The sequence below is a fragment of the Salvelinus namaycush genome, chromosome 12, assembly GCF_016432855.1.
Source record: "Salvelinus namaycush isolate Seneca chromosome 12, SaNama_1.0, whole genome shotgun sequence".
Lineage (NCBI taxonomy): Eukaryota > Metazoa > Chordata > Actinopteri > Salmoniformes > Salmonidae > Salvelinus > Salvelinus namaycush.
This window is the reverse complement of record NC_052318.1, coordinates 40718062-40742328: the sequence shown is the minus strand read 5'-3', so window position 1 is coordinate 40742328 and position 24267 is coordinate 40718062. Positions and strand designations below refer to the sequence as shown.

Genomic DNA, 24267 nt, shown 5'->3' with positions numbered 1-24267 from the left:
TTGTTTAACACTTTTTTGGTTACTACATGATTCCATATGTGTTATTTCATAGTTTTGATGTCTTCACTATTATTCTACAATATAGAACATAATAAAAATAAAGAAAAACCCTGGAATGAGTAGGTGTGTCCAAACTTTTGACTGGTACCTTACATTGGGTTTACATTCAAACACCCTCCAAACACCAGATTTCAGCTTAGGTGCACTACTTTTCATCGTTTTACTACACAATGATGGTGTTTTGAGTCGTTCTATTTTAACAGTGTAGCTATGAAGAAGTGCTGCTTATCATGTTTGAATTGGTTATCAGAGCCTAAGTTTAAGGACAAGGGAAGGAACTAGAGCTAGTTACATAGCCTACATATAACAGATACATTAGGAAAGCAAATTATGTAAAACAAATGGTTCAACATTCATATTAATGCTCATACTACCAACATATTTTACATACATGGATTACCAACTGGGGTCATTTTGACCCCAAGAAGAAACAATTGTAAAAAGCAACAACATAGCAAAATATTAACTTAATTCTTATCAAAATGTCATTAGACATGTAAATAATGTTATATATTAAAAAAAGTTGATTTGCATCTGCTGTCAAACTAAAATGTACATTTTTGCCTTAAATATGTGCAGCATTTTTCCCGAAGTACAATGCACACTGGGAATAAAAAGCTGATTTACAATCATTTGATTGTAGTATGATTTCGTTTTTACAATTTTGAAGTAAATATTAATTTTGTCTTATTTATGTGGTAAAAATGAATGCCATTTAAAGGGCCTGTACACCATCATTAGCATTTCTGCTCCGGAAACAATGGGAGTGGTAGGGCTTATTGCAAGATGCTTCAAAAAGCATGCTCAAATCCTCAAAGTCATTTCAAACCAAATGTTATAGCAACCCAAATACAATAACAAGTTGCACATACAGAATACTGGAGGATATTTCGGGAATTCTGGTATTCATATAACATTTTCCGCAGAATAACTATATAGCACAATGTGTACATTCAGAGGGTACTGCTGGTGTATGTATTACAGTTGTACCAAGTATGTTTACCCCTGACAGACTTTTATAACGTTTTTTTGACCTCAACTCAGCACATATCTATGGTAATTTAGATTTTGTACACAGCCATACCTAGTTATAACAAGTTATAACCATAGGTGAGTACAGGTGCTCCATTTCTGCAGGATATCTGTCGATCGAACAGGCCCCCCTCCACCCTCTGAGGATATGTATAACTTAATATTATGTCTCGAGAGAAACCTGGATTCAAATTAATACTTTTTTAGATTTTCCCTAGAATAATTACTCTTTGGAAGTACATACCAATACAGCTCTCTGTGTATATTCAGAGTGAATCTAATGTCTGTATTGCAGTTATAAGAATGTATACCATTGGCAGATATTGTATACCATTGGCAGATTGTTATATGCACAAAAAATAAGGTAATTTTGTGTTTTGTCCATCATAAGATACATGGTATAGAAAAGTACAATCTTAGGCAAATACATGGGAAGCTATGTCTCTGCAGATTATTTGTCTCTATCTGGTCAAAATCACTGATACAGGTCCCCGTTCACCCTCTGGTGGTATGGACAACTTGTTATTATGTCTCTAGAGAAACTTAGATTCAAATAAAGGTCCTATCTATCAAATTACTATAGGCAGAATTAGGTGTTTTTGGCTGGGTGTTATTTATAGTCCACAATGATACAGAAACATGAAATCATTATTTAGATTTGTTATGAACAAGTTGATTGACAATTTCAATTGGAATAATTTAATAAAACAGCTTTGGGCTATGATAAAAAAAATATGCCTCCTCAGTTGGCAGGATGAGGGAAGAAACCCACTGGGCACACACTGGTTGAATCAACGTTGTTTCCACGTCATTTCAATAAAACTACGTTGAACCAACGTGGAATAGACGTTGAATTGACGTTTGTGCCCAGTGCAAAAGGGCTTATAAGAGTTTGGGTTTTGGAGTAGCCTATATGTGAACTTTAAGTTGGTTCTTTTTTTAAAACAAATAAACTCAAAACAAACCAATAAAAATGTTACAGTTGGACACTAAATTATATTTTGATGAGACAGAAGACATTTCTTTGATATTGGATTTTGTCCAAACAAAAGTGGCCTTTTATGTGGTGGTGCCTGTGGCCCTGGCCGTGGGTGCAGTAACACAATTCAACCACAGGATGGCAGACAAGCATTAATATGATATGAAATAATGTGTTTGATAGACCTTTTCTCCAGGCTTACTTTGGTAGACATGAAATTCTGCGTCTTGGTTTCATAAGGCACTTTAGTTATTTATCATACGGTCTATTTATCTATTTATCACACTATTTAGCTCCCGATCGGTGCCGCGGTCTAAGGCACTGCATCTCAGTGCTAGAGGCGTCACTACAGACCCTGGTTCGATCCCGGGCTGTATCACAACTGGCTGTGATCGGGAGTCCCACAGGGCGGCACACAATTGGCCAGCGTCGTCCGGGTTAGGGGAGGGTTTGGCCAGGGTAGGCCGTCACTGTAAAATAAGAATTTGTCTTAACTGACTTGCCTGGTTAAATAATAACAATATTAGTGTGGGGCACATATGTTTAGGCAGCCTGGTCTCATAGACGAGATGTAACATAGTACATGTAAATCCGGGACACTCAAATTAGTATGATATGTTACATTTGGCATGGTTATATAAGACAGAAGGTTACTTTAGGCAAAAAAAAACGAATCTCATCACAGACAACTTTAGCATGTTCACTCATTTGCAACTATTTACTACTTTTTAGCTACTTTCAACTACTTAGCATGTTAGCTAATCTTTCCCCTAACTCTTGCCTTAACCCTTTAACCTAACTCCTAACACTAACCCTAACCTTAGCCCCTAACCTTAACCCCTAACCTAGATAACGTTAGCCACTTAGCCACCTAGCTAACATTTCCACAAATTGGAAATCATAACATATCATACATTTTCATAACATATTGTACAAATTGCGATTCGTAACATAGCATACGAATTGCAATTCGGAACATATCATATGAATTGTAATTCATAACATATCATATGAAATGGATGACGGACATCACAAATTAATAATACATATCATACAAACCTAACATATCATACTAATTGGAGTATCCCGGATTTACATTTACTATGTTAAGTCTACCCCTGAGTCCAGGTTGGTTTATGCTACTCTTTTTCATATTGTAGAGCTATGTATTATATGGCTAGCCTAATTGACAGCTGTATGGCACTGCATATAGATTAGAGGACAACACCATTTCTGAGTATATTCTAGGTCTAGGCTGTAGTGGTGTGTGGCATTTCCCATGTTTTTATATGGCGCTCAGCTGAAAACCAGTGGTGCTGTAATACCACCTTTATTCAAGCCTCGCGTCACGTAGTTCTCCGGCGCGCGTTCCCCACTTTTGGTATGACCCCCTGACTGTGCCAGCAACACGTAACAGCTCTACCACTGAGGAAGCTGCAGTGGGCCTGCCCCCTTTAGCAATCGGATGTTTACTTGCTTTGTCAGCTGTGTCCTCGCAGCCTAGCCTACTATAGTCAACCTCCGAATTGATCAGAACCTCGGACTTGAACCCAGGATAGCAATATATCAGACCGCCAAGGTTCCTTGTCACTCATTTCCTCTTCTCTGCTACAATAGGACCTTGAACAAGGGCGCATTACGTTCACTTTTGTTTTTTGCTAACCAGTAAAGATGACATTAAAATCCAATAAAAACGAACCCGCTGTCATACTTGAGCGGGTCAACAGTGCTCGAACAGCCCTCTCCGACCTGTACCTGGAGCAGCTGCTTCAAAACAAACCAAAGCCAGAAAAGGTAAGCGGTTGACAATACATTCATACGATTGCCATACCATTAAAATGATATAAAATATGTCTTAATCAGATCATCAGTAGGCCTATATGTCTGTCTGGTAGGCTATAGCCTACGTACATTCCTTGGTGATGTCGTAAAAGCTATACAGATGTGTCTGTTAACTTCATTGCAGGAGTTCAAGACGCAGGGGATATTAATGCGCTGGTCAGCGCTGGTAAAATCCGGTTTAAGACGATCATCTTGGTGTTCATGTGCTTTTTGTGTTTTTCATATATAGCCTACATTATTAAACATATTATTAATATATATATTATTCATATATACATGATTAAATGTAGGTTGTACCTATTTGTAAATAGTTTAACATGATGACCACACAGCCTATTATGTCATATAGGCTATCATGTTCAGAGCTTCAGTCTAGGTCACTCCAAGACGTTACTGCATTAGGAGAGTTCAGTGCTTGTCAAATCCTATGGTAGTTTGTTCCAGACAGGTAATAAGCAAGATTCAGTTCTGCAATTTCTCTCACAAGGAACAGAAACCACACACCAGGCACAAGGGCTGCGTTTAGACAGGCAGCCCAATTCTGATATTTTTTTCACTAATTGGTCTTTTGACCAATTAGATAAGCTCTGAAAAAGATGTGCTGTGAATGGTCAAAATACCAATGAGTGGGAAAAAATATCAGAATTGGGATACCTGCTAAATATGTGTATGTGACCAACAAAATTTGATTTGGTTAGTTTAAACACAGCTTAGCAGAATCAGGTTAACCATTTCACAGCAATAGGGGGAAGTAGGCCAACATGTGATGTCTACATAATGGATGAATGTATTTTTCAGAAGAGGGGACTGACGATGGTACTAATTGCCAGCATAGGCCTACTATGCCTACTGTAGTTTTTAACACTACTTTTACCTCATGACGTTTGTTTAGACATGTCCATATGGTGATCATGTACAGCATCTGAATTCTACAATGTGTTATGCTCCAGTTATAATCTTCAACTGTCGTTTCTAGGCATAAGCGGCCGCTTAGAGCCCCACAGACACTAGCGGGCTCCAGGAAGTCTCAACTTACTGTTGGGATAGTAGAATACACAACTGGCACATTTCCATTGAGGATTTACCCGTGTTTTACCCGTGTCTCACTTGGCCAGGGCTCTGGCAGACCTGCTCTAACTTAGAGCCAAGGCAATTCCGTGGGTACTTTTCAGCTTGCATTTACATAACAATGGATAACTGTCAACTTTAAAGTAACTGTCCAGTATTTCCAGAATTCTTTGAAATATGACCTATAATTGATTACAGTAAGAGTGAAATAGTTTTCCTTCCAAAAAATAGTAATTAAGTATGTAGGATCTGCCCCCTTTTTAAAATTTTTGCCTAAAATGACATACCCAAATCTAACTGCCTGTAGCTCAGGCCCTGAAGAAAGGTACCATTTGAAAGGAAACACTTTGAAGTTTGTGGAAATGTGAAAGGAATGTAGGAGAATATAACACAATAGATCTGGTAAAAGATCATACGATGAAAAAACGTTTGTATTTTCTTTGTACCGTCATCTTTGAAATGCAGGAGAAAGGCCATAATGTATTATTCCAGCCCAGGTGCCATTTAGATTTTGGCCACTAGTTGGCAGCAGTGTATGTGCAAAGTTTTAGACTGATCCAATGAACCATTGCATTTCTGTTTAACATTTTGTATCAAGACTGCCCAAATGTGCCTAATTTGTTTATTAATAACTTTTCATGTTCAAAATTGTGCACTCTCTTCAAACAATAGCATGGTATTCTTTCACTGTAATAGCTACTGTAAATTGGACAGTGCAGTTAGATTAACCAGAATTGAAGCTTTCTGCCAATATCAGATATGTCTATGTCCTGGGAAATATTATTGTTACTTACAACCTCATGCTAATCGCATTAGCCTATGTTAGCTCAACCGTCCCGTGGAAGGGACACCGATCCCGAAGGAGTTTTAAAAAGCAGCTTTTCTATGTTGGAATGATGTGGGTGTACCCCAACAACAGAATGGTGGGGGCACATACCGGTCATTAAAAATATTAATGTGAGTAGACCGCTGATTGGCCAGCTCATCTTCCTTAGAAGGATGACATCTTCGTCTATGAGGAAATAGCAAGTATTTTTTAAATGTCTGTTTGAGGTGGGGGTTTTTCAGTGTTTTTTTCTACAATTTATGCTTTTGCCACAAATACGAATATAGGATGAGTGAACAACATTATTTGGGTATGAGTTAACAGAATATGAACGTTTTCACTGAACAGTTACTGTAACACCTTTTCACAAAGCGACAGTCTTGAATGATGGAGAGGTTGTTGATTCTGCTCACCACAAGCCTTAAAGTGGAACTGACAGTGTTTTAACTACTTTTAAAAAATTAAACAAACAGACAATCATAATATCAGTCAAAAATATTCAATTCCCAGTTTATGCTACAAAACCAACTTTATAAGAGGTTTTAAAAATAGGTTGTGTTTGACAAAAAAATCTATGACATACAGTAAGGCATTGTTGGCAGCATAGATGGATGCAGTTCAATGCATGATTAATATAATTCACCAATACATTTCTTGGTAGTCCAAAAAATATTGCTGTAAGGCTGTAAATCTCAGCTGGCCTGGTACATTGTTTTCTGCCTCCACCCATTCGGGATGCACCGTTTCAGTTTCAATAACTCAATATTTTGTACAAAAACAGACGAATGTAACTAAGGCTGGGAATGTCAATACAATCAAACTAGCAAGGGCAATGATCACAAGTCAGTCATAACATGGCTAATAGGCTAGCACACCTGTCATACACAAGGCGTGACACATTTCTATCTGGCCCGTGCTAGGATTTGGGTTGTCAATTCATTTCGGCCCGCTATCATACCGCCCGCGATGCGCTGCACAACACGTCACAAGCGAGTATAAATGAATCAACAGAGTCATCTACTTTATGAAGTTACAGCCTGATGCGCTCGCATCAGTGAATAAAAAAAACATGTTTTAAGTTGAAATGTTATGACAACCTATAGCTACATTTTTGTTATTTGGAGTTATTAAATACTTTTCTGATTAGGGCCACAGTATATTATGCACATCTGCATGCATAGCAGTAATGGCTGGACCAATATAATTTATCTCTTCTATTGTTTCAATATTTTAAAATGCTATATACAGCATCCTATGTACATGAGTGGACATTATAAAGGCCATATTTTAATAAAACAATGGGCAGTTTGGGTTGCAGTTGCACGTTTCTTTGTTAAAACAAGTAGTCTATGTGTAGCTAGCTAACATATTGTTTTTTTCAGTGGCTACAGCTAGAGATGCTAGTGTCATTTGGTTAGCTAGCAAGAAATGTGAATCACTTTGCCAGCTAGCTATGCTGAACTTGAAGAACTGTTATCCACAGTTAGCATATCTCTTAGTTGTCAATCAAATGTATTTGGCATGTGTGAGCAGGCAGGCAAATTCCCATTGAGTTGTCAAAACGTGGGTTGGGATCAGCATGCATTGGCAGGCAAGCTGCTGGTGATGGGTTGTTCGCGAACGAGTCAGCTCTAGCTCTTGTAGGTGAATGTTGGGAGCCGGCTTGCATATCAGAAGAGTCTAATCTATTTCTAAAAAAATATATGAATATGAATAATCAAAATATTTAAATTAATAGAAAGAACTAATTCAAAGAACGGAAAAAAAATATATATATATAGGCCTAAATGCTCACACATTCGTTCTGACGGTCTGCTCAGACTAACAGCCTCACCTGTTGTTCCTGTCAATCAGACACGCAGTGTCAACCAATGAACCAAAGATGCGTGAGGGAGGGCTGAGCCAACTCACTCACCGTCACACACTTAGCAGCCGAGGAGAGAGTGGAAGGACAGCTGTGAAAACAACAGCTGGAAAATGAGTCGGAAGCACAGTTGCATTTGGGTGCATTTTAATAATGTAGACAATGTTAGAGCACAGTGTAGAATTTGCCAAAACAAAATCTCATATAAAGCCGGTTCTACGCACAACCTACACCGGCATATGCGAACTGTGCACCCAACTGTGAAGCTAGCTGTAGTAGACTTTGCAGTTTTGCAAATTGTTATTTATTTTTTCTTTGATATGGTGCAATATTCTATTATGCTGTTCAGATTGTATTCGTTTTGAATGGTTGCATTTATATGCACTTTGTTTATATACATTAAAAAGTTATACTTTAAATGCATATGCTTAATAGCATTCTTTTTCATAATAAACCAATGCATTTTTAAATACATTGTGGTTAAGGTAGAGTATGATTTCATTTAATAATTTAATTAGAATTGTTTTAACACCAATCGTAGTCAAACTATCGCAAACTGTTTGACTTGAAAAAATACAAAACATATTTGTTTAAAGAGCCATTTGGGAGCCAAAAGAGCCGGCTCTTTTTGGTGAGAGCCAGAATGCCCAATACTACAAGCTGCAGAAGGACGAGCAGGCTACAATTGCCCATCGTTTATCAGTGCAATTTTGATGGTCAACTGGCTGAAAAAGTTTGAGAGACTTTATCTAATGCTCCCTAATTAGATTTTTGCTCATCTTGCTCTGGCTAGCATTAGTTGTTGATCTTGTTGTTGATGATGTGCATTGGCAACTTAGGGAGAGATAGCCTACCTTTTCATGGTTGTTTGATCACTAGGACTGTGAAGTCCCCAAATGTAAAAGGACTCCCGTGGTATTTACTGTACATATTTGCAGAAATCCATTCAAATGCGTTCTAATGATCTAAAGTCGCATTGTTGCTACTGCCTGTAAACACACAGTCCAGTTCAAAGTGAATGATGCCAGGCCCGTGTGGCAAGTGGCTTATTTACATATAGTCCTGCTGTAGCTCTGATTGGCTATGGCGCACCGGTCTGCGTAGACTCTGGTGCTGGACAAGACAGATGTTTTTATTAGGTTTTATTTACTGCAGTGCCTATTAATTGTCCGAATGCACGGCCGCTTTGCCACATTTTATTGCTATAGAATTTCCACAAATGTCTTACTCTACATCACAGGTGTCAAACTCATTCCACGGAGGGCCGAGTGTCTGCGGGTTTTCGCTCCTCCCTTGTACTTGATTGATGAATTAACATCACTAATTAGTTAGGAACTCCCCACACCTGGTTGTCTAGGGCTTTATTGAAAGGAAAAACCAAAAACCTGCAGACACTCGGCCCTCCGTGGAATGAGTTTGACACCCCTGCTCTACATCATTCCCAAACATTCTATGAATTTACGAAAACGTGAAAATGACCATATCTAAGTGCTTGCTTGTCTGAAAATGAACAAAAAAAGGTGTCATATTCTTCCTGGGGGTGTATATGAACAGATTTGAGTACGATTCCATGTTGATAACATGTTGTCAGTTCCACTTCAAGTGTCACACTACTGATGGAAACGCAACAACTCTAGAGCTTATACACATTAACTTAAAACATTGGCGTCCCACTGGTCTGGGGGTAAATCTCAATGGAAAAGCACCAAATGTGTATGTTTTTCTCTTGTTTTGTCAGTCACCGACAGTCACTCAATTAGCCCATGTCAGCTAACATTTTATAGATTGCTAGGTAAGTTAGTCTAGCTAGCTATCTAAACCTTGTAGTAATTATGGCCAAATTACTGACCAGGCACCTTGTGTGCCTAAGGGCTCTGACCTCCAGGGGGCCCCCATTGGTTTTTCACACGCAGATATCATATGAACATGGCATGAGTCATGGAAAAATGTGTAGAATTGCAGGCAATTAGTTTCAAAACTGCAAAATGTTCTCTCCATCGCATGGCAAAATGCATAGAACTGCAGAACATTTCCTTTCAAACTGCAAAATGTTTCTCTCAACCCCATGGGAAAATGAATAGAATCTCATGAAATGTATTTAAAAACTGCAAAATGTTTCTCTCAACCCCATGGGAAAATGAATAGAATCTCATGAAATGTATTTTAAAACGACTAAATTTTCTCACCTCCGCCAAGAGGGGGGCGACAAAATGCTAGAAACGTCTCTGAGCGTCAATAACATCAAAGGATGCAGGCAGCTGCTCTGGGTGTTTTAATATGGATTTTCGTCTGTCTTCTTAATTATTTGTGAAAGAATTCCGTATGTCAAGTAAGGGTCTTACAGTAGTAGTATGCTCCCATTCCAACCACACATTTCACCATGGACCTTTGACCCCACAGGTGAGGAGGGCTTAATGCTATCAGCGTCTTGATGAGGCATAACTATAGTAGACCGTTAATCCCCTCAGTCCCATTGGTCCCATGTCCTTGTCTTTGTTTGCTTGCTTGGCAAAAATGCCAAGCCAGGTGTACCTATTAGATGCAAGGAGGTTGTCCTTTGTCTGTCTCAAGTGGGGATTTCTTGGTATGTGATGATTGTACAATAGGCCTCGCCAGTTTCAGAGGATTAAGGCTAAGGTGCACAGCAGCGCCTTTACTGCCTGGAGTTTGAGGGGATTTACTTGAGGAATGGGTCATTCAACTTGTAAATACATCAAGTACTGACATTGTAACACTCACAGCATTCCAAGAAAACAAACATGTTGATGTTTATGGTCTGTTTGCATATATATTTTAGAGGCTATTTATACAGATAATTTGTATAAAACCCGTATGAAATGTATTTATAATTATACAACAATATTTTGGGGTGACAATATTTTCTATTACACAATTTCTGTTTTATCACATGCCTCTAGTAATTTAATAGGATCTCTATGGTGTCACCCCTCTATTGAAGTGGAATGACGGGTTAAAATACTCTGCTTGATCAGGGAAGGAGCTAATGAGTGATAGAGTAAGCCAGGCAATCAAGTTCGAAAGAAGCCATGACACTTCCAACAAGGACTTGGAAGTAGCAACTTTGACATGGTAAGGGGAAGCCTTGCATGGAGACTTTTCCCTGACATCAGCAACGGGTGCAATAACCTGGTGCAGCAGTACCTCAGGGAGAAGCTGAAATGTGAAATCATCATCTATTGTGAGATCTGTACTGTCGCCAAGTCAGGATCACATCTGCTTTGAGGAGGCAAACTAATATCTTAAGAATATCATAAAGATGAGTGCTGGTGTCTCATTCTTTGTGTGTGTGTGTTGCTTGTGTCTGAATAAGGCTTCCTGTATGTGGTAGCTGCCTGGAGTGTGCAGACTACATAAGCCGAGTCATGTTTCACTGGACACTAGCCTAATCTTCCAGGCTAAAGAACTGCAGCTTTCTATAAATAGACACACAGCAATGTCTGCCTAATGCACGATGTCTCCCATCCTAAACCCTTGTCTCATCGGTGCAGTTAAAACAGGGACAGACCGACACTAGAACATTGCGGATGTGCTTGTGTTATGTTCCGTGCTCTCATCCTCTCATTGAACCAAAAAACATGTCCTCATGAATAATGTTGCTCTGCTTTTTATATCAAGCTTTCTTCAAATGATGGTACCTGCTTGCGGGTTGTGTGATTACAAAATGATTATGCATTACATTTGTTAACTGTGTATTCTACATAATCAGTACTATGTAACAATGAGTACCAACCACACTACTTTACACTGTACCTGTAGTTGTAATTACAATATAAATACATACTGTATGTTTTAGCAACACTTATTGTGAAGTGGGACTCATCCAACATGAGCTTGACTCAACAAAATGCCTACAGCAATATGTGAGTGTAGGCAGAAACTTGTCTCATATTTTCTTCTATATTTTGAATGCCATTTATTGTAGCATTTATGTTAAGATATAGGGAGGGGCTCACAGATATGTGCTGCCTTAGGCTGTGTTTACACAGGCAGCCCAATTCTGATCCTTTGCCCAATTATTGGCCAAAGAGCTGATCTGATTGGTCAAAAGACCAAGTAGTGGCAAAAGATCCGAATTGTGCCGCCTGTGTAAACGCAGCCTTACCGATGTGGCCCTGCAAGGTCTTGTGGATCAATAGTTCTTAGTCTATTGGTTAGAAATCTACCCTAACCTAGCCCTGGTATGTTTGGGAGGGTTTGATTATAGAGACATTAGATCCAGTTTGTACCTTGAACTATTTGTCTAGCAATCTTGTGTTGTTGCTGTTTCACTGGAACACGATGTCTTTCAAATTGTGTATTCACAGCCATATTCACAGCACCCAGTGTAATTCCTCCTGTTCATTTCTTATCTAAATGAATACAAAAATATCCTACATTCCAACATAACAGATGAATGTTATCATCACTGGATTAGGTGATGGGAACCACAGATGGATGAAAGAGCACACAACACTTAGCCCTATAGCTGTGTTGTAATGTTAATTCAAAACATGGCCCTTAGTCTCTGTTGTTTTTGACACTACTCCCCTCCCCACTTCAATTTTTAAAATGTATTTAACATTTATTTTATCGGGGAGTCATAAATAGTCATCAATAACCAAGCTTCCATCACTGGTGGATGACTACAACTCCCAGAGGCCTGCTGTTCACACACTGAGGTCAGGGGTCAACACCAATGACAACTAGGAAATCACATGTACAAAAGACCCAAAGGCTTCAAGACCAGATTGTTTTTCTTTGACTCTGAGACCCTCCCCCAGCCCACCTCATAATCTGACACTGCTCAGTGCAGTGGAAGTAGGAAGCCACAGAAGAACATAGTGTTTTTCTTCTGGGAGACTGGGAGTGCCAAGGGAGTGCCGCAGTTGAATCCACCCTGGCACTTTGGAGCCTTTTTTAGATAGGGTATAATTCGGTATTTCTGAGTCCTGTTCACTAGTTCATCATTATGAGATAAAGAAGATTATTGAGAATGTTTACTCTGCTAAAACGGCATTGGGAGGGATTATACCATGAGCGGCTGTAAACTTTTAATAATGCTATAGTTAAACTGTGTTACCTGTTGAGGAGGATTACCCTCTTTGTTTACTGTCAAACTGATAATATCTACAGTGGGTGCTTGCCTAATTTGACTCTAACAGCATAACGAGTTTTGTATTTCACATGACATAGTAACAGGACTCTTTTGGAATTGTATTTATTTAACCTTTATTTAACTAGGCAAGTCAGTTAACAACAAATTCTTATTTTACAATGACGGCCAAACCCTCCTCTAACCCGGACGACGCTGGGCCAATTAGCTCTAACTGGACTGTTGATAACTCACTTGGTAAAGTAACTTTCAAACTGTATTGGGTATTGGGTATAGGCTGTCAGCTCAACCTTTTCTGTCTCACTTTAGACCAGGGGTGTCAAACTCATTTTGCCCCGGGAGCCGCATTCGGTCTTCAACGAGGTCCGGAGGGCCGCACTGAAAATCAGCAAGATAGTCATTTTAAAGTATACTGAGTTATATATAACATATATATACTTTTTTTACTCCAACCACCTGCGGGTTGTATGTTTGACAGCCAAACTTTAGACCCACACCTTTTTCATTCTTGGCTGTAACTACAGAAAAGGGATCTTGTTAAAAACCCTTGGTTCCCCTTTTGGAGAAGTTCCCCAAAAAGTTTCAGGAAAACTAGTGCTCATCAATTATACAAAGCTGACCTTGAATTCACGGCCCAGTAGGCAGACAGTTCATCAAGGTCGGCTTGTAATAGTGGGAACCAAGTTTGCCCGAGTCATCATTAAAACAAAAATGGAACGTTTTTCAACTTTCTAGTAAGCTTGTTCAAGAAATGCATGTGCTGTGTGTTCTTCAGCTGACCTCGGCTGTTTTCTGCTATTAAAGATATTCATTATCCAGATGACACCAGTTACCCTTTAGACCAAAGTCTGGCAGTTTCCTTTGGACATGTGACTTCCTTCGCAGTCCAACCACAGTCAGCACTTTGTAGGGGGATTTATTGAAGACTGGGTGAGCCTGTCTTTTTATGACTTAGTCCTGTGTGCTGAACAATATGATTAATGAACTTCAACCTTTTTGCCTGTATGATGATGAAACTATGTGATGTGTCCCTTACCAGTTTCTTTCAAAACAGGCCAGGACATGCCCGTCTTGGTAAACATGCAGCATACTGCACTCTATGGCCCTATGGGGATGTCATTTCATCAGTGTTTACCTTGGATCCAGTTTGAAGAGTGTTCCACTACAATGATGTGTTGGTGTGTTATGACAGACACTATTTCTACACTCCTGGTACTGGTCTCCTGTAATATCAGTATTATGTTGCAGAGTAAACAACTTGTTTACTCACATTGACCACAAGACCCTTCTAGGCTTTTACTGGAACACTGCAGACTAGTCCACATGGTGTTGAAGCCTAGTGTGTGTGTGTGGTTGACCTTGCTGCGTTTCCGGGAATGTATCCCCCGTAGGAATCTCCCATACACTCTGCATGATTAGCCCCCCCCCCCACTCTCCATGGCCAGTGGCTACTGCAGCTGCACCAAACAGGGCACAGAATCTTAACATCTGTCATTTCTGTTTTCATTGCTGTTTTAACGTTCAAGTCTATTCAAAATGTCGGAAAGAATCCACAGCCTACTGGGGTTTGTGTTGAAAGAAAAATGGGCCTTTGTCAAGCTTTGACAGTATCCTTTTGTCATTCTCAGTCAGGGAAGGTATGGTCAGGATCAGGGTTAATTTTCCCTACCTCAGCATTTTTCTCAAGGCTCCCCACAACCAGTTTGTTTGAGCCTGAGCGTGTGCATAGTGAGATAGTGTACAGAGTGTACACAGCTCCTCCTTAAATGGGGAAAACAGACAAACATCAAACTGGTTGTTCTTCGGCTAATGGCCTGACTACAATGCATTTTTAGACCCAGTCAAAGTGGTTGAGTGAAGGGTCAGGCTGTAAGTAACAGCGGTAACAAGTTTGACAGTTTGCTTTCCATCTTTGTTGAAAATCCATCTGTCCTCGTGGTTCCTCCGAGGCAGACAACTTTAGGAGTTTTTTTTAGGGGTTGGTGAGCATAGAAATAGACATAATAGACCTTGTCCTAAAACCTCCACACGATTTTCAATAATATAATATGCCATTGTTGCACATAGAACACACACTCTAATGATAACCCACTCGGTTACAAGGGACAAGGAGAGACTAAAACCGATAAGATAAAGGAAAATTGCTTTGTGAAAATATGATGCCATTGGAGTTGTTAGTCATTTTTTATGGCCTTGTTGTTTTCCCTCAAAGACATCACTGCCATCATCCGTTCTTTAGCCAGTGGATCTGACTACACTAGACAAGACTACTGGTGTATTGATTCCTATTCTTATACAGAACTATGACAGATTACCCCCTTCTTATAGGCCTAATTATTTTTGGGTGAGCGGATAATTGTGGAAACAAAACAAAGCTATCAGAGTCATTGCGAATGAACTTGTGTCAGTGTGATGTGGTCAAGCACATTGAACAAATGATTAGCTCATCTAAAAAGAGAAGTTGTTTACGTGGTTGACAAAGGCACCATGGGATTTCTCTGAACTAATATTATTACGTTCCATATCCCCCATAGAGCTTAAGATCGTTAACATTGAAGGGACACTTGCAGTTATCTGTTGCAAGATACTCAAACTTATCAACGTTAGATAGCGTCTCTCAAGCCACAGAGCTCGCATTACACAAACTCACACCGCTGGAGCTGGCAGCATGTTCCATCAGGGAGTGTAGGAGGCTTAATTCCATTACTGCACCTTACAGGTGGTAAGTAACCTTTGTCACCCAGGGGTCCATGTACAGAACAGTCAGGGGCTAGATTAGTCTGATGGCTGTCCACCTGAGTGGTTTTACTCATCCCTGGCAGGGCTAGCAATGTGATAATGCCCATGGGTTTGGGGGTGAGAGCAGTAAAAGTGAATTAGGTAGTGTGATAAAAGCTTGTGCCGCACTATGTGTAATGGAGGGACATCCGCACAACAGAGCAGGCTAAATCCCACGGGAGGTCCCATCTGGACCGGTCTTCTTCTATTATCCTCTCCATGTGTGGAGTTAAGGAAAGGAAAGGCTCCCATCTGCTTTAAATAATTTCATGGTCTACTTTTGGATCCCTGTTTTGAATTAGCTGCTGCGGTATTTCAAGATCATAGAAAGGTCATTCACATAGAGCACTTTGGTGTACTTAAGCGTTTGGCATTTGTACTTGTATTCAATCAAACCTGGTTGCACATTGCTGAAATGGAACGGGTGGAGTGGAGGTGAGGGATCATCAGCAAAGGCCACATTCCTTTGAGTTACATTACACACAGCTCGGTGTTCTCGCAGCCAGACAGTGGTCAAGTGGCCAGGGTTGCTATGTGTCGCTGTAATGGATGTCATAATCTTTACGAGGGATTTGTTTGTTCATATCAATACTTTTCTTCGAAACACGATCTCACTCAGGCGTAGCCATGGCAATCTTTTAGCAGGTGAACCAGAGCAGCGGATATGGGTTGTCCCTGCCTAATGAGCTGGTGAAAATGTGGAGTTAATTTTCAACCCTGAACAGATGCTGAAACTGCGAATTAAACATGGCTCTTGGGACACAGCCGAAAAAAGCTTTTAATAATGCCACTAGAAATGCCAATGTTCAAATAATCTGACATCAGATGATCACAATGCTAAACTCGTTGTATTTACAATGTATTTATGTATTCCTAGTAAACAAAAATGTAACTAATTGTAGCTGTATTGCTGCAACTGGCAATGCTTTTGAGTTGTTTGGGTGCTTTGCATGAGATTGTCAAAAGGCTTTTCCATGATTGCATTGTTCCACAATTTCTAAAACAAATAGGGCCAACCATTGACACCTAGTAACCCTGCAAACGTGGATGTTTTGGACGGATTATGACATTTTGTCAAGATGATAATCCAAAATGTCATGTTGTAATAGGAGCACACTGCAGTTGTGTTCACAGTGAGTTTTTCACCCCAGTATCCTATTGTCAATGAATCCATCTCCTGTGCCTGTTGATGTGGAGTCTTGATATGTTTTCCCATAGGGGGTTATGCCAGCCTATGAGACAAAAGGAGCAGAAGTATACACCAACGGCAGTGCTGCTCACATGAACGGAACTGAGCCAACTAGGATGCGTGAGGTGGCGTTTGAAAAAAATCCCTCAGAGCCCATGGTAAATCATTCAGATGCCAATTCCTCTCTTTTTATGTCTCGCTTACTCCCTTTCTGTCTTTCTCTCCCCTTTCGCTTCCCCATCTCTCCTCTATCTCTGTGACTCACTCTGTCATTTTGAAGACGGGTTGATGTGTGCTGTTTTCATGTTTTTTTTGCCTTTAGGGGGTGACTCTGAAATGTAATGGAAAACAGAAGTGCACTGTGGCCAGAATATTACATGGGGGAATGATACATAGACAAGGTACAGAACTCAACCACATCGACGAACATACTGAAGTGATTGGAATGAATTTGTATTAGAACAGCAACATTATCCCCATACTTGTATGGAAAATAGACATTGGTTATTTGCCTGATAACTCTCCGTGGCCATACTGGTTATTCTGTACCGGTGCTGATTATTTCCTGTCCTTCTCCAGGTTCCCTACATGAAGGGGATGAAATAGCAGAGATCAATGGAACGAGTGTGGCCAACCAATCTGTCGACCAGCTACAAAAGATCTTGGTGAGTCCCTACTGTCTCTATTTTAACAAAGAAAAATATGCTGTAGCGCATTCTGCCCCTGAGAGAATGGGTGACATGTTGCAATCTCACAATCCTAGTTTTGATAGTGTGGAGTGTAAGTAAAATGGTTGCCATCCTCCATTACAGAAAGATACCAGCGGAGTAGTCACAATGAAAATCATCCCCAACCAGCCAAGGTGCTCTCTTGTGTGTGAGGTAAGCCAATAAATGACCCGATGAATGTGCACACTTCCCCTTTCTGAATGGACTTGGCTATAATCACTATCTGGACTGAATTTTTTTTTTTTCACCCTTAAGTCAAATTTCAAATGCATGCATAATCAAAGAAATGGTTACTATTCAAGCAGCGTTATGCTCATTGTTAGACTAGTTCTGCCATGATATCCCAAATTATTTCATCAGAGAAATACTGCAGGTACAGTTGAAGTCGGAAGTTTACATACACTTAGGTTGGAGTCATTAAAACTTGTTTTTCAACCACTCCACACATTTCTTGTTAACAAACTATAGTTTTGGCAAGTCGGTTAGGACATCTACTTTGTGCATGACACAAGTCATTTTTCCAACAACTGTTTACAGACAGATTATTTCACTTATAATTCACTGTATCACAATTCCAATGGGTCAGAAGTTTACATACACTAAGTTGACTGTGCCTTTAAACAGCTTGGGAAATTCCAGAAAATGATGCCATGGCTTTAGAAGCTTCTGATAGGCTAATTGACATCATTTGAGTCAATTGGATGTGTGTCTGTGGATGTATTTCAAGGCCTACCTTCAAACTCAGTGCCTCCTTGCTTGACATCATGGTAAAATCAAAAGAAATCAGCCAAGACCTCAGAAATAAAATTGTAGACCTCCACAAGTCTGGTTCATCCTTGGGAGCAATTTCCAAACGCCTGAAGGTACCACGTTCATCTGTACAAACAATAGTATGCAAGTATAAACACCATGGGACCACGCAGCCGTCATACCGCTCAGGAAGGAGACACGTTCTGTCTCCTAGAGATGAATGTACATTGGTGCGAAAAGTGCAAATCAATCTCAGAACAACAGCAAAGGACCTTGTGAAGATACTGGAGGAAACAGTTAAAAAAGTATCTATATCCACACTAAAACGAGTCCTATATCGACATAACCTGAAAGGCCGCTCAGCAAGGAAGATGCCACTGCTCCAAACCTGCCATAAAAAAGCCAGACTACGGTTTGCAACTGCACATGGGGACAAAGATCTTACTTTTTGAAGAAATATCCTCTGGTCTGATGAAACAAAAATAGAACTGTTTGGCCATAATGACCATCGTTGTGTTTGGAGGAAAAAGGGGGAGTCTTGCAAGCCGAAGAACACCATCCCAACCGTGAAGCATGGCGGTGGCAGTATCATGTTGTGGGGGTGCTTTGATGCAGGAGGGACTGGTGCACATCACAAAGTAGATGGCATCATGAGGCAGGAAAATTATGTGGATTTGATATATTGAAGCAACATTTCAGGACATCAGTCAGGAAGTTAAAGCTTGGTCGCAAATGGGTCTTCCAAATGGACAATAACCCCAAGCATACTTCCAAAGTTGTGGCAAAATGGCTTAAGGACAACAAAGTCAAGGTATTGGAGTGGCCATCACAAAGCCCTGACCTCAATCCCATAGAAAATATGTGAGCAGAACTGAAAAAGCGTGTGCGAGCAAGGAGGCCTACAAACCCGACTCAGTTACACCAGCTCTGTCAGGAGGAATGGGCCAAAATTCACCCAACTTATTGTGGGAAGCTTGTGGAAGGCTACCCGAAATGTTTGACCCAAGTTAAACCATTTAAAGGCAATGCTACCAAATGCTGATTGAGTGTATGTAAACTTCTGACCCACTGGGAATGTGATGAAAGAAATAAAAGCTGAAATAAATCATTCTCTCTACTATTATTCTGACATTTTACATTCTTAAAATAATGTGGTGATCCTAACTGACAGGGAATTTTTACTTGGATTAAATGTCAGGAATTGTGAAAACCTGAGTTTAAATGTATTTGGCTAAGGTGTATGTAAACTTCCGACTTCAACTGTATATTTATATATATATATATAGTACATCCTTTAGTTTGCAAGAGGTTGACAGTCATTACAGAGGGCCTCAGTCACCTATTGGTGCCATTGACTCATAACCTACTCTGCTCACGTGTTATAACGTAATCTAAATACTGTTCCTATTATCTTTTGACCTTATCAGCAAATTGGTGAATTATTATTCACTACCACCATTGTAATAAGACAAATAAACTGGGTTCCACAGTGTTAATCTTCTTTTTCTACGATACCATGCTTGAAACGTGACTTTGATACGGTACCTTCTGTACCTCCAATGATATCTTCTCCCAAATCCTCTTTATTAAATAGAGTTTGTTCTTTGTCAGGCGAATCCTCCCCTTAAGCCAATGAAAGACACAGGTGACTATACAATCATTAGATTCCGCTAGTGGCCCGATATACAGATCATCACTCATGTTAGACTGGCGAACTGAACTGAAACACATTGGTAGTGTTCAACTTTTCATTCACTCTGCCATCTGCTGGTCACATTATGCCATCACATCTCCCCCAATTTATGGCAGTGGATAATGATTGTTCTGCCTTACAACCTAAAATGATGAAACATTTCGAGATATGAGTTTCATTTTAAATGTGAACTAATTGAAAAACCGTGTTATACAACATAATGACAAACCCTTCAACCAAAGTCATGTTTGTCAATTTCTGAATAAAATAAGCATGTCCAGGCATTATGATAACTGCTCGAGTAGTATGGTCAGCGATGGCAGTCTAATGTAAAGCTTTTTGCCCATTGATAGATACTAATCCAAATTTGGAGCCCAAATCACTCCTGTGGATGGTACTATGTCCTCTGTGTGTTGCGTCAGAGAGCATAATACCATGGGAAGCGTTTGTGACTCATTAACTGATAGATTACTAACTAACTCTAACATCTAGGATGCTGTTGAGACAGGTAAGTTTCATTTAAGCCACAGCACTATCTCCTTATTTTAGAGTAATATACGATTCTACCATATGCTGGAAACTGCAGTGCTATAAATCATTGCAAAGACCATATTAACCGCAATACACATATTCCTAAATGTTTTGCCCAATTCCCAGAAAGGAGATCATGTCCTCTCAGCCATCTCTGTGTGTGCAGCTGTTCTGTGTTACTCAACAGACGTACATGAGGGCTCAGTTTGACTACGACCCTGCCAAGGATGACCTCATCCCATGCAAAGAAGCAGGGCTGAAGTTCAAAACGGGCGACATCATTCAGATCATCAACAAGCATGATCCAAACTGGTGGCAAGGCAAGGTGGACATCTCTACCACCGACTTTGCTGGAATCATCCCCTCCCCAGAACTTCAAGAATGGTATGATCCGCAAAGTAGAGTAGTCCATCCACTTCTGATTACTCGTAAAAAAGCTTTTGCCTCAAAGTTGCTCTAAAGTCCTGGGATCTGAAGTACTGGAATCATTAGGATCAGCTGATCCTAACCTGAACAAAAACATCAGACGCTGAAAAACACACTTTGCTCTAAACCAAAAAAGAAAGATCACTTTGCTCAAAATAATATAGCGGTAATGTGTTATAGTTAAAAACGTTGTATGGATTGTAGGTGAGAGTAGGTTTTCAGTGTGTGAGTAACCCCAAGTATCTCCTCTGCTCCAGGCGGGTGGCAAGTAAAAGCAAGGCCACAGAGGGCACCCAATCCTGCAGCCCCTTTGGAAAGAAGAAGAAGTGCAAAGACAAGTATCTGGCCAAGCACAGCTCTAGTAACACTTGTTATTTGTTTATACCCAATACAGTCTTGAGAACTACCTATACTAACTACATGTATAATGTATTCTACAATGCATGGGATTGTTTTAGATCCCTAAACCACCCATGCATTATTTCTCCCTTTTGTTAGTCTTTGACCAGTTGGACGTGATTTCTTATGAAGAGGTTGTCCGGCTCCCTGCCTTCAGCAGAAAAACCTTGGTGCTTATTGGTAAGCTCCCTATGTGACCTGCCTGCCATAAAACGAATTGAAATCACAATAGAAGTGAGTATATTAACCACCCTTGGCCTTCTGTAATCTCTCTTTGCAGGTGCACCAGGTGTAGGAAGGAGCCATATCAAAAGCTCGTTGCTGACCAAATACCCAGAGAAGTTTGCCTACCCCGCACCACGTGAGTATGACCTTTACTTCTAATGATCTTCTGTCTGGTTTTGCCAAATCCACCAACCTGCATTAACTGGGGCTCGATCCAAACAACAGACACCACCAGACCCCCACGTAAGGACGAGGAGAACGGGCAGGAGTACTACTTCATCTCCAACGACGCCATGACCAAGTGCATCACTGGGAATGAGCTGCTGGAGTATGGCAGCTTCCAGGGGTTCATGTTTGGAACCAAAATGGAGACTATCCAGAAGATCCATGAGCAAGGAAAAATTGCCCTGCTCGATGTGGAGCCACAGGTAAGCATAGAACTTAATATACACTACACATGACCAAAAGTATGTGGACACCACTCATTGAATATCTCATTCCAAAATCATGGGCATTAATATGGAGTTGGTCCCCTCTTTGCTGCTATAACAGCCTCCACTCTTCTGGGAAGGGTTTCCACTAGAAGTGGGAACATTGCTGTGGGGACTTGCTCCCATTCAGCCACAAAAGCATTAGTGAGGTCGGGCACTGATGTTGGGCGATTAGGCCTGGCTCGCAGTCGGCATTCCAATTCATCCCAAAGGTGTTCGATGGAGTTGAGGTCAGGGCTCTGTGCAGGCCAGTCAAGTTCTTCCACACCGATCTCGACAAACCATTTCTGTATGGACCTCGCTTTGTGCTCGGGGGTATTGTCATGCTGAAACAGGAACGGGCCTTCCCTGAACTGTTGCCACAAAGTTGGAACCACAGAATCGTCTAGAATGTCATTGCATGCTGTAGTGTTGATTTCCCTTCACTGGAACTAAGGGGCCTAGCCCAAACCATGAAAAACAGCCCCAGACCATTATTCCTCCTTCACTAAACTTTACAGTTGACACTATGCATTGGGGTAGATAGCTTTCTCCTGGCATCCACCAAACCCAGATTAGTCCGTCGGACTGCCAGATGGTGAAGTGTGATTCATCACTCCAGAGAACACGTTTCCACTGCTCCAGAGTCCAATGGCGGCGAGTTTTACACCACTCCAGCCGACGCTTGGCATTGCGCATGATGATCTTAGGCTTGGGTGCGGCTGATCGGCCATAGAAACCCATTTCATGAAGCTCCCGATGAACAGTTATTGTGCTGACGTTGCTTCGAGGAAATGTGGAACTCGGGTATTGAGTGTTTCTACCGACAGACAACTTTTACGCTCTTCAGCACTCGGTGGTCCCGTTCTGTGAGCTTGTGTGGCCTACCACTTCGCAGCTGAGCTGTTGTTGCTCCTAGACATTTCCATTTCACAATAACAGCACTTACAGTTGACTGGGGAAGCTCTAGCAGGGCAGAAATTTGATAAACTGACTTGTTGGCATCCTATCTGACAGTGCCATGTTGATAGTCACTGAGCTCTTCAGTAAGTCCATTCTACTGCAAATGTTTGTCTATGGAGATTGCATGGCTGTGTGCTCAATTTTATACACCTGTCAGCAAAGGGTGTGGCTGAAATAGTTGAATCCACTAATTTGAAGGGGTGTCCACATACTTTTTGTGTGTATTTAAAAAAAACACTAAAAAACTGTTGGTTAGCATTGCAATTAATTTGTCAGATGAATAACATGGTGCTTATTTTTTCTTGTTATCAAGACATTGAAACTCTTGCGGACGGCAGACTTTGCGCCTCTAGTGGTGTTCATTGCACCTACCAACTCAGCTACCCAGGTACACTACTGCGCATTCGTTACATCCAGGAATTTTGGCTATTTGTTGATGACCTTTCAAAATGCACCTCTCCAACCATTTATACCATATCAACCTTTCTAATAAGTAATGAAACTCTCAGGAGTCTGAAACATCTATCCCTTGTCTTGTAGTCGGAAGCTGTGCTGTCGATCCAGAAGGAGTCAGATGCCATCCACTCCACCTACAGACACTTCTTTGACGTGCTGCTGGTTAACAACGATGTTGATGAGAGTGTGAAAGGAGTGGAGGCGGCCATAGAGCAAGCCACTTCCACCCCACAATGGGTGCCGGTTTCCTGGGTCTACTGACCCGTGTCCCCCTGAAGAACAGTCTAACAAAACTGTTTTAATAACACAAGACCTGGTCACGCATTACTGATACACCACAAGGTTTGGGTAGCAGCTAATCGCCATGGTTACTGTCAATAAGTTTTGCACAAGTGCATTTAAAAAAAGCAATACAGAAGATACCATTTTATTTTAGAAAGTAGAATGAAACTCACCACAAAGGGATATTTTACATGTTTGTAAGATCTTAGTGCTTCTGGCTTTTCAGGTGCAGAATGATGGGTGCCATATGACTGCAGCTGATTATTAGCATGTTAATGCATAGAGGACCACTACTGTGAACGTAACACCACTTTACCTGACAGGGTTTCATCATCAGTATCCTTATCTCGGGTGGAATTGTAAACAGGGTGTCATGAAATGTTACATAACTATATTGTCAATATGGTCATGTATTAAAATACAGGGAAAACGTGTGTTCTACATGAAATATCAAGGTTTCTCGTGAATTATTTTGTTGACAACCTCATTAAATGGTCTCAGCTCAGAAAGGTATACCACATGTAAGGCACGTTCAAACTGAATTCAATTCCCCCCCCGACACCTTATTACTGGTCATGTTTCACCGTCAGTTG

The 24267-nt window shown here is 40.6% G+C and overlaps 1 protein-coding gene across 2 annotated transcripts; it reads left to right on the top strand.

Annotated features, from left to right (window-relative positions):
* The first annotated feature begins 3514 nt into the window (after nucleotides 1-3514).
* On the top strand, nucleotides 3515-24122 carry LOC120057222 (55 kDa erythrocyte membrane protein-like). 2 transcript variants are annotated; one of them, XM_039005755.1, is made up of 12 exons: nucleotides 3515-3865; nucleotides 16781-16909; nucleotides 17074-17152; nucleotides 17331-17416; nucleotides 17564-17632; nucleotides 20620-20837; nucleotides 21137-21240; nucleotides 21378-21458; nucleotides 21559-21639; nucleotides 21729-21931; nucleotides 23250-23324; nucleotides 23477-24122. In XM_039005755.1, the coding sequence occupies exons 1-12, from the start codon at nucleotides 3743-3745 to the stop codon at nucleotides 23651-23653; spliced, it is 1425 nt and encodes a 474-aa protein (XP_038861683.1). In that variant the 5' UTR covers nucleotides 3515-3742; the 3' UTR covers nucleotides 23654-24122. The 2 variants fall into 2 exon arrangements, with proteins under 2 accessions (XP_038861683.1, XP_038861684.1); XM_039005756.1 differs by having other exon boundaries at nucleotides 3517-3865; nucleotides 20641-20837.
* The last annotated feature ends 145 nt before the right edge of the window (nucleotides 24123-24267 follow it).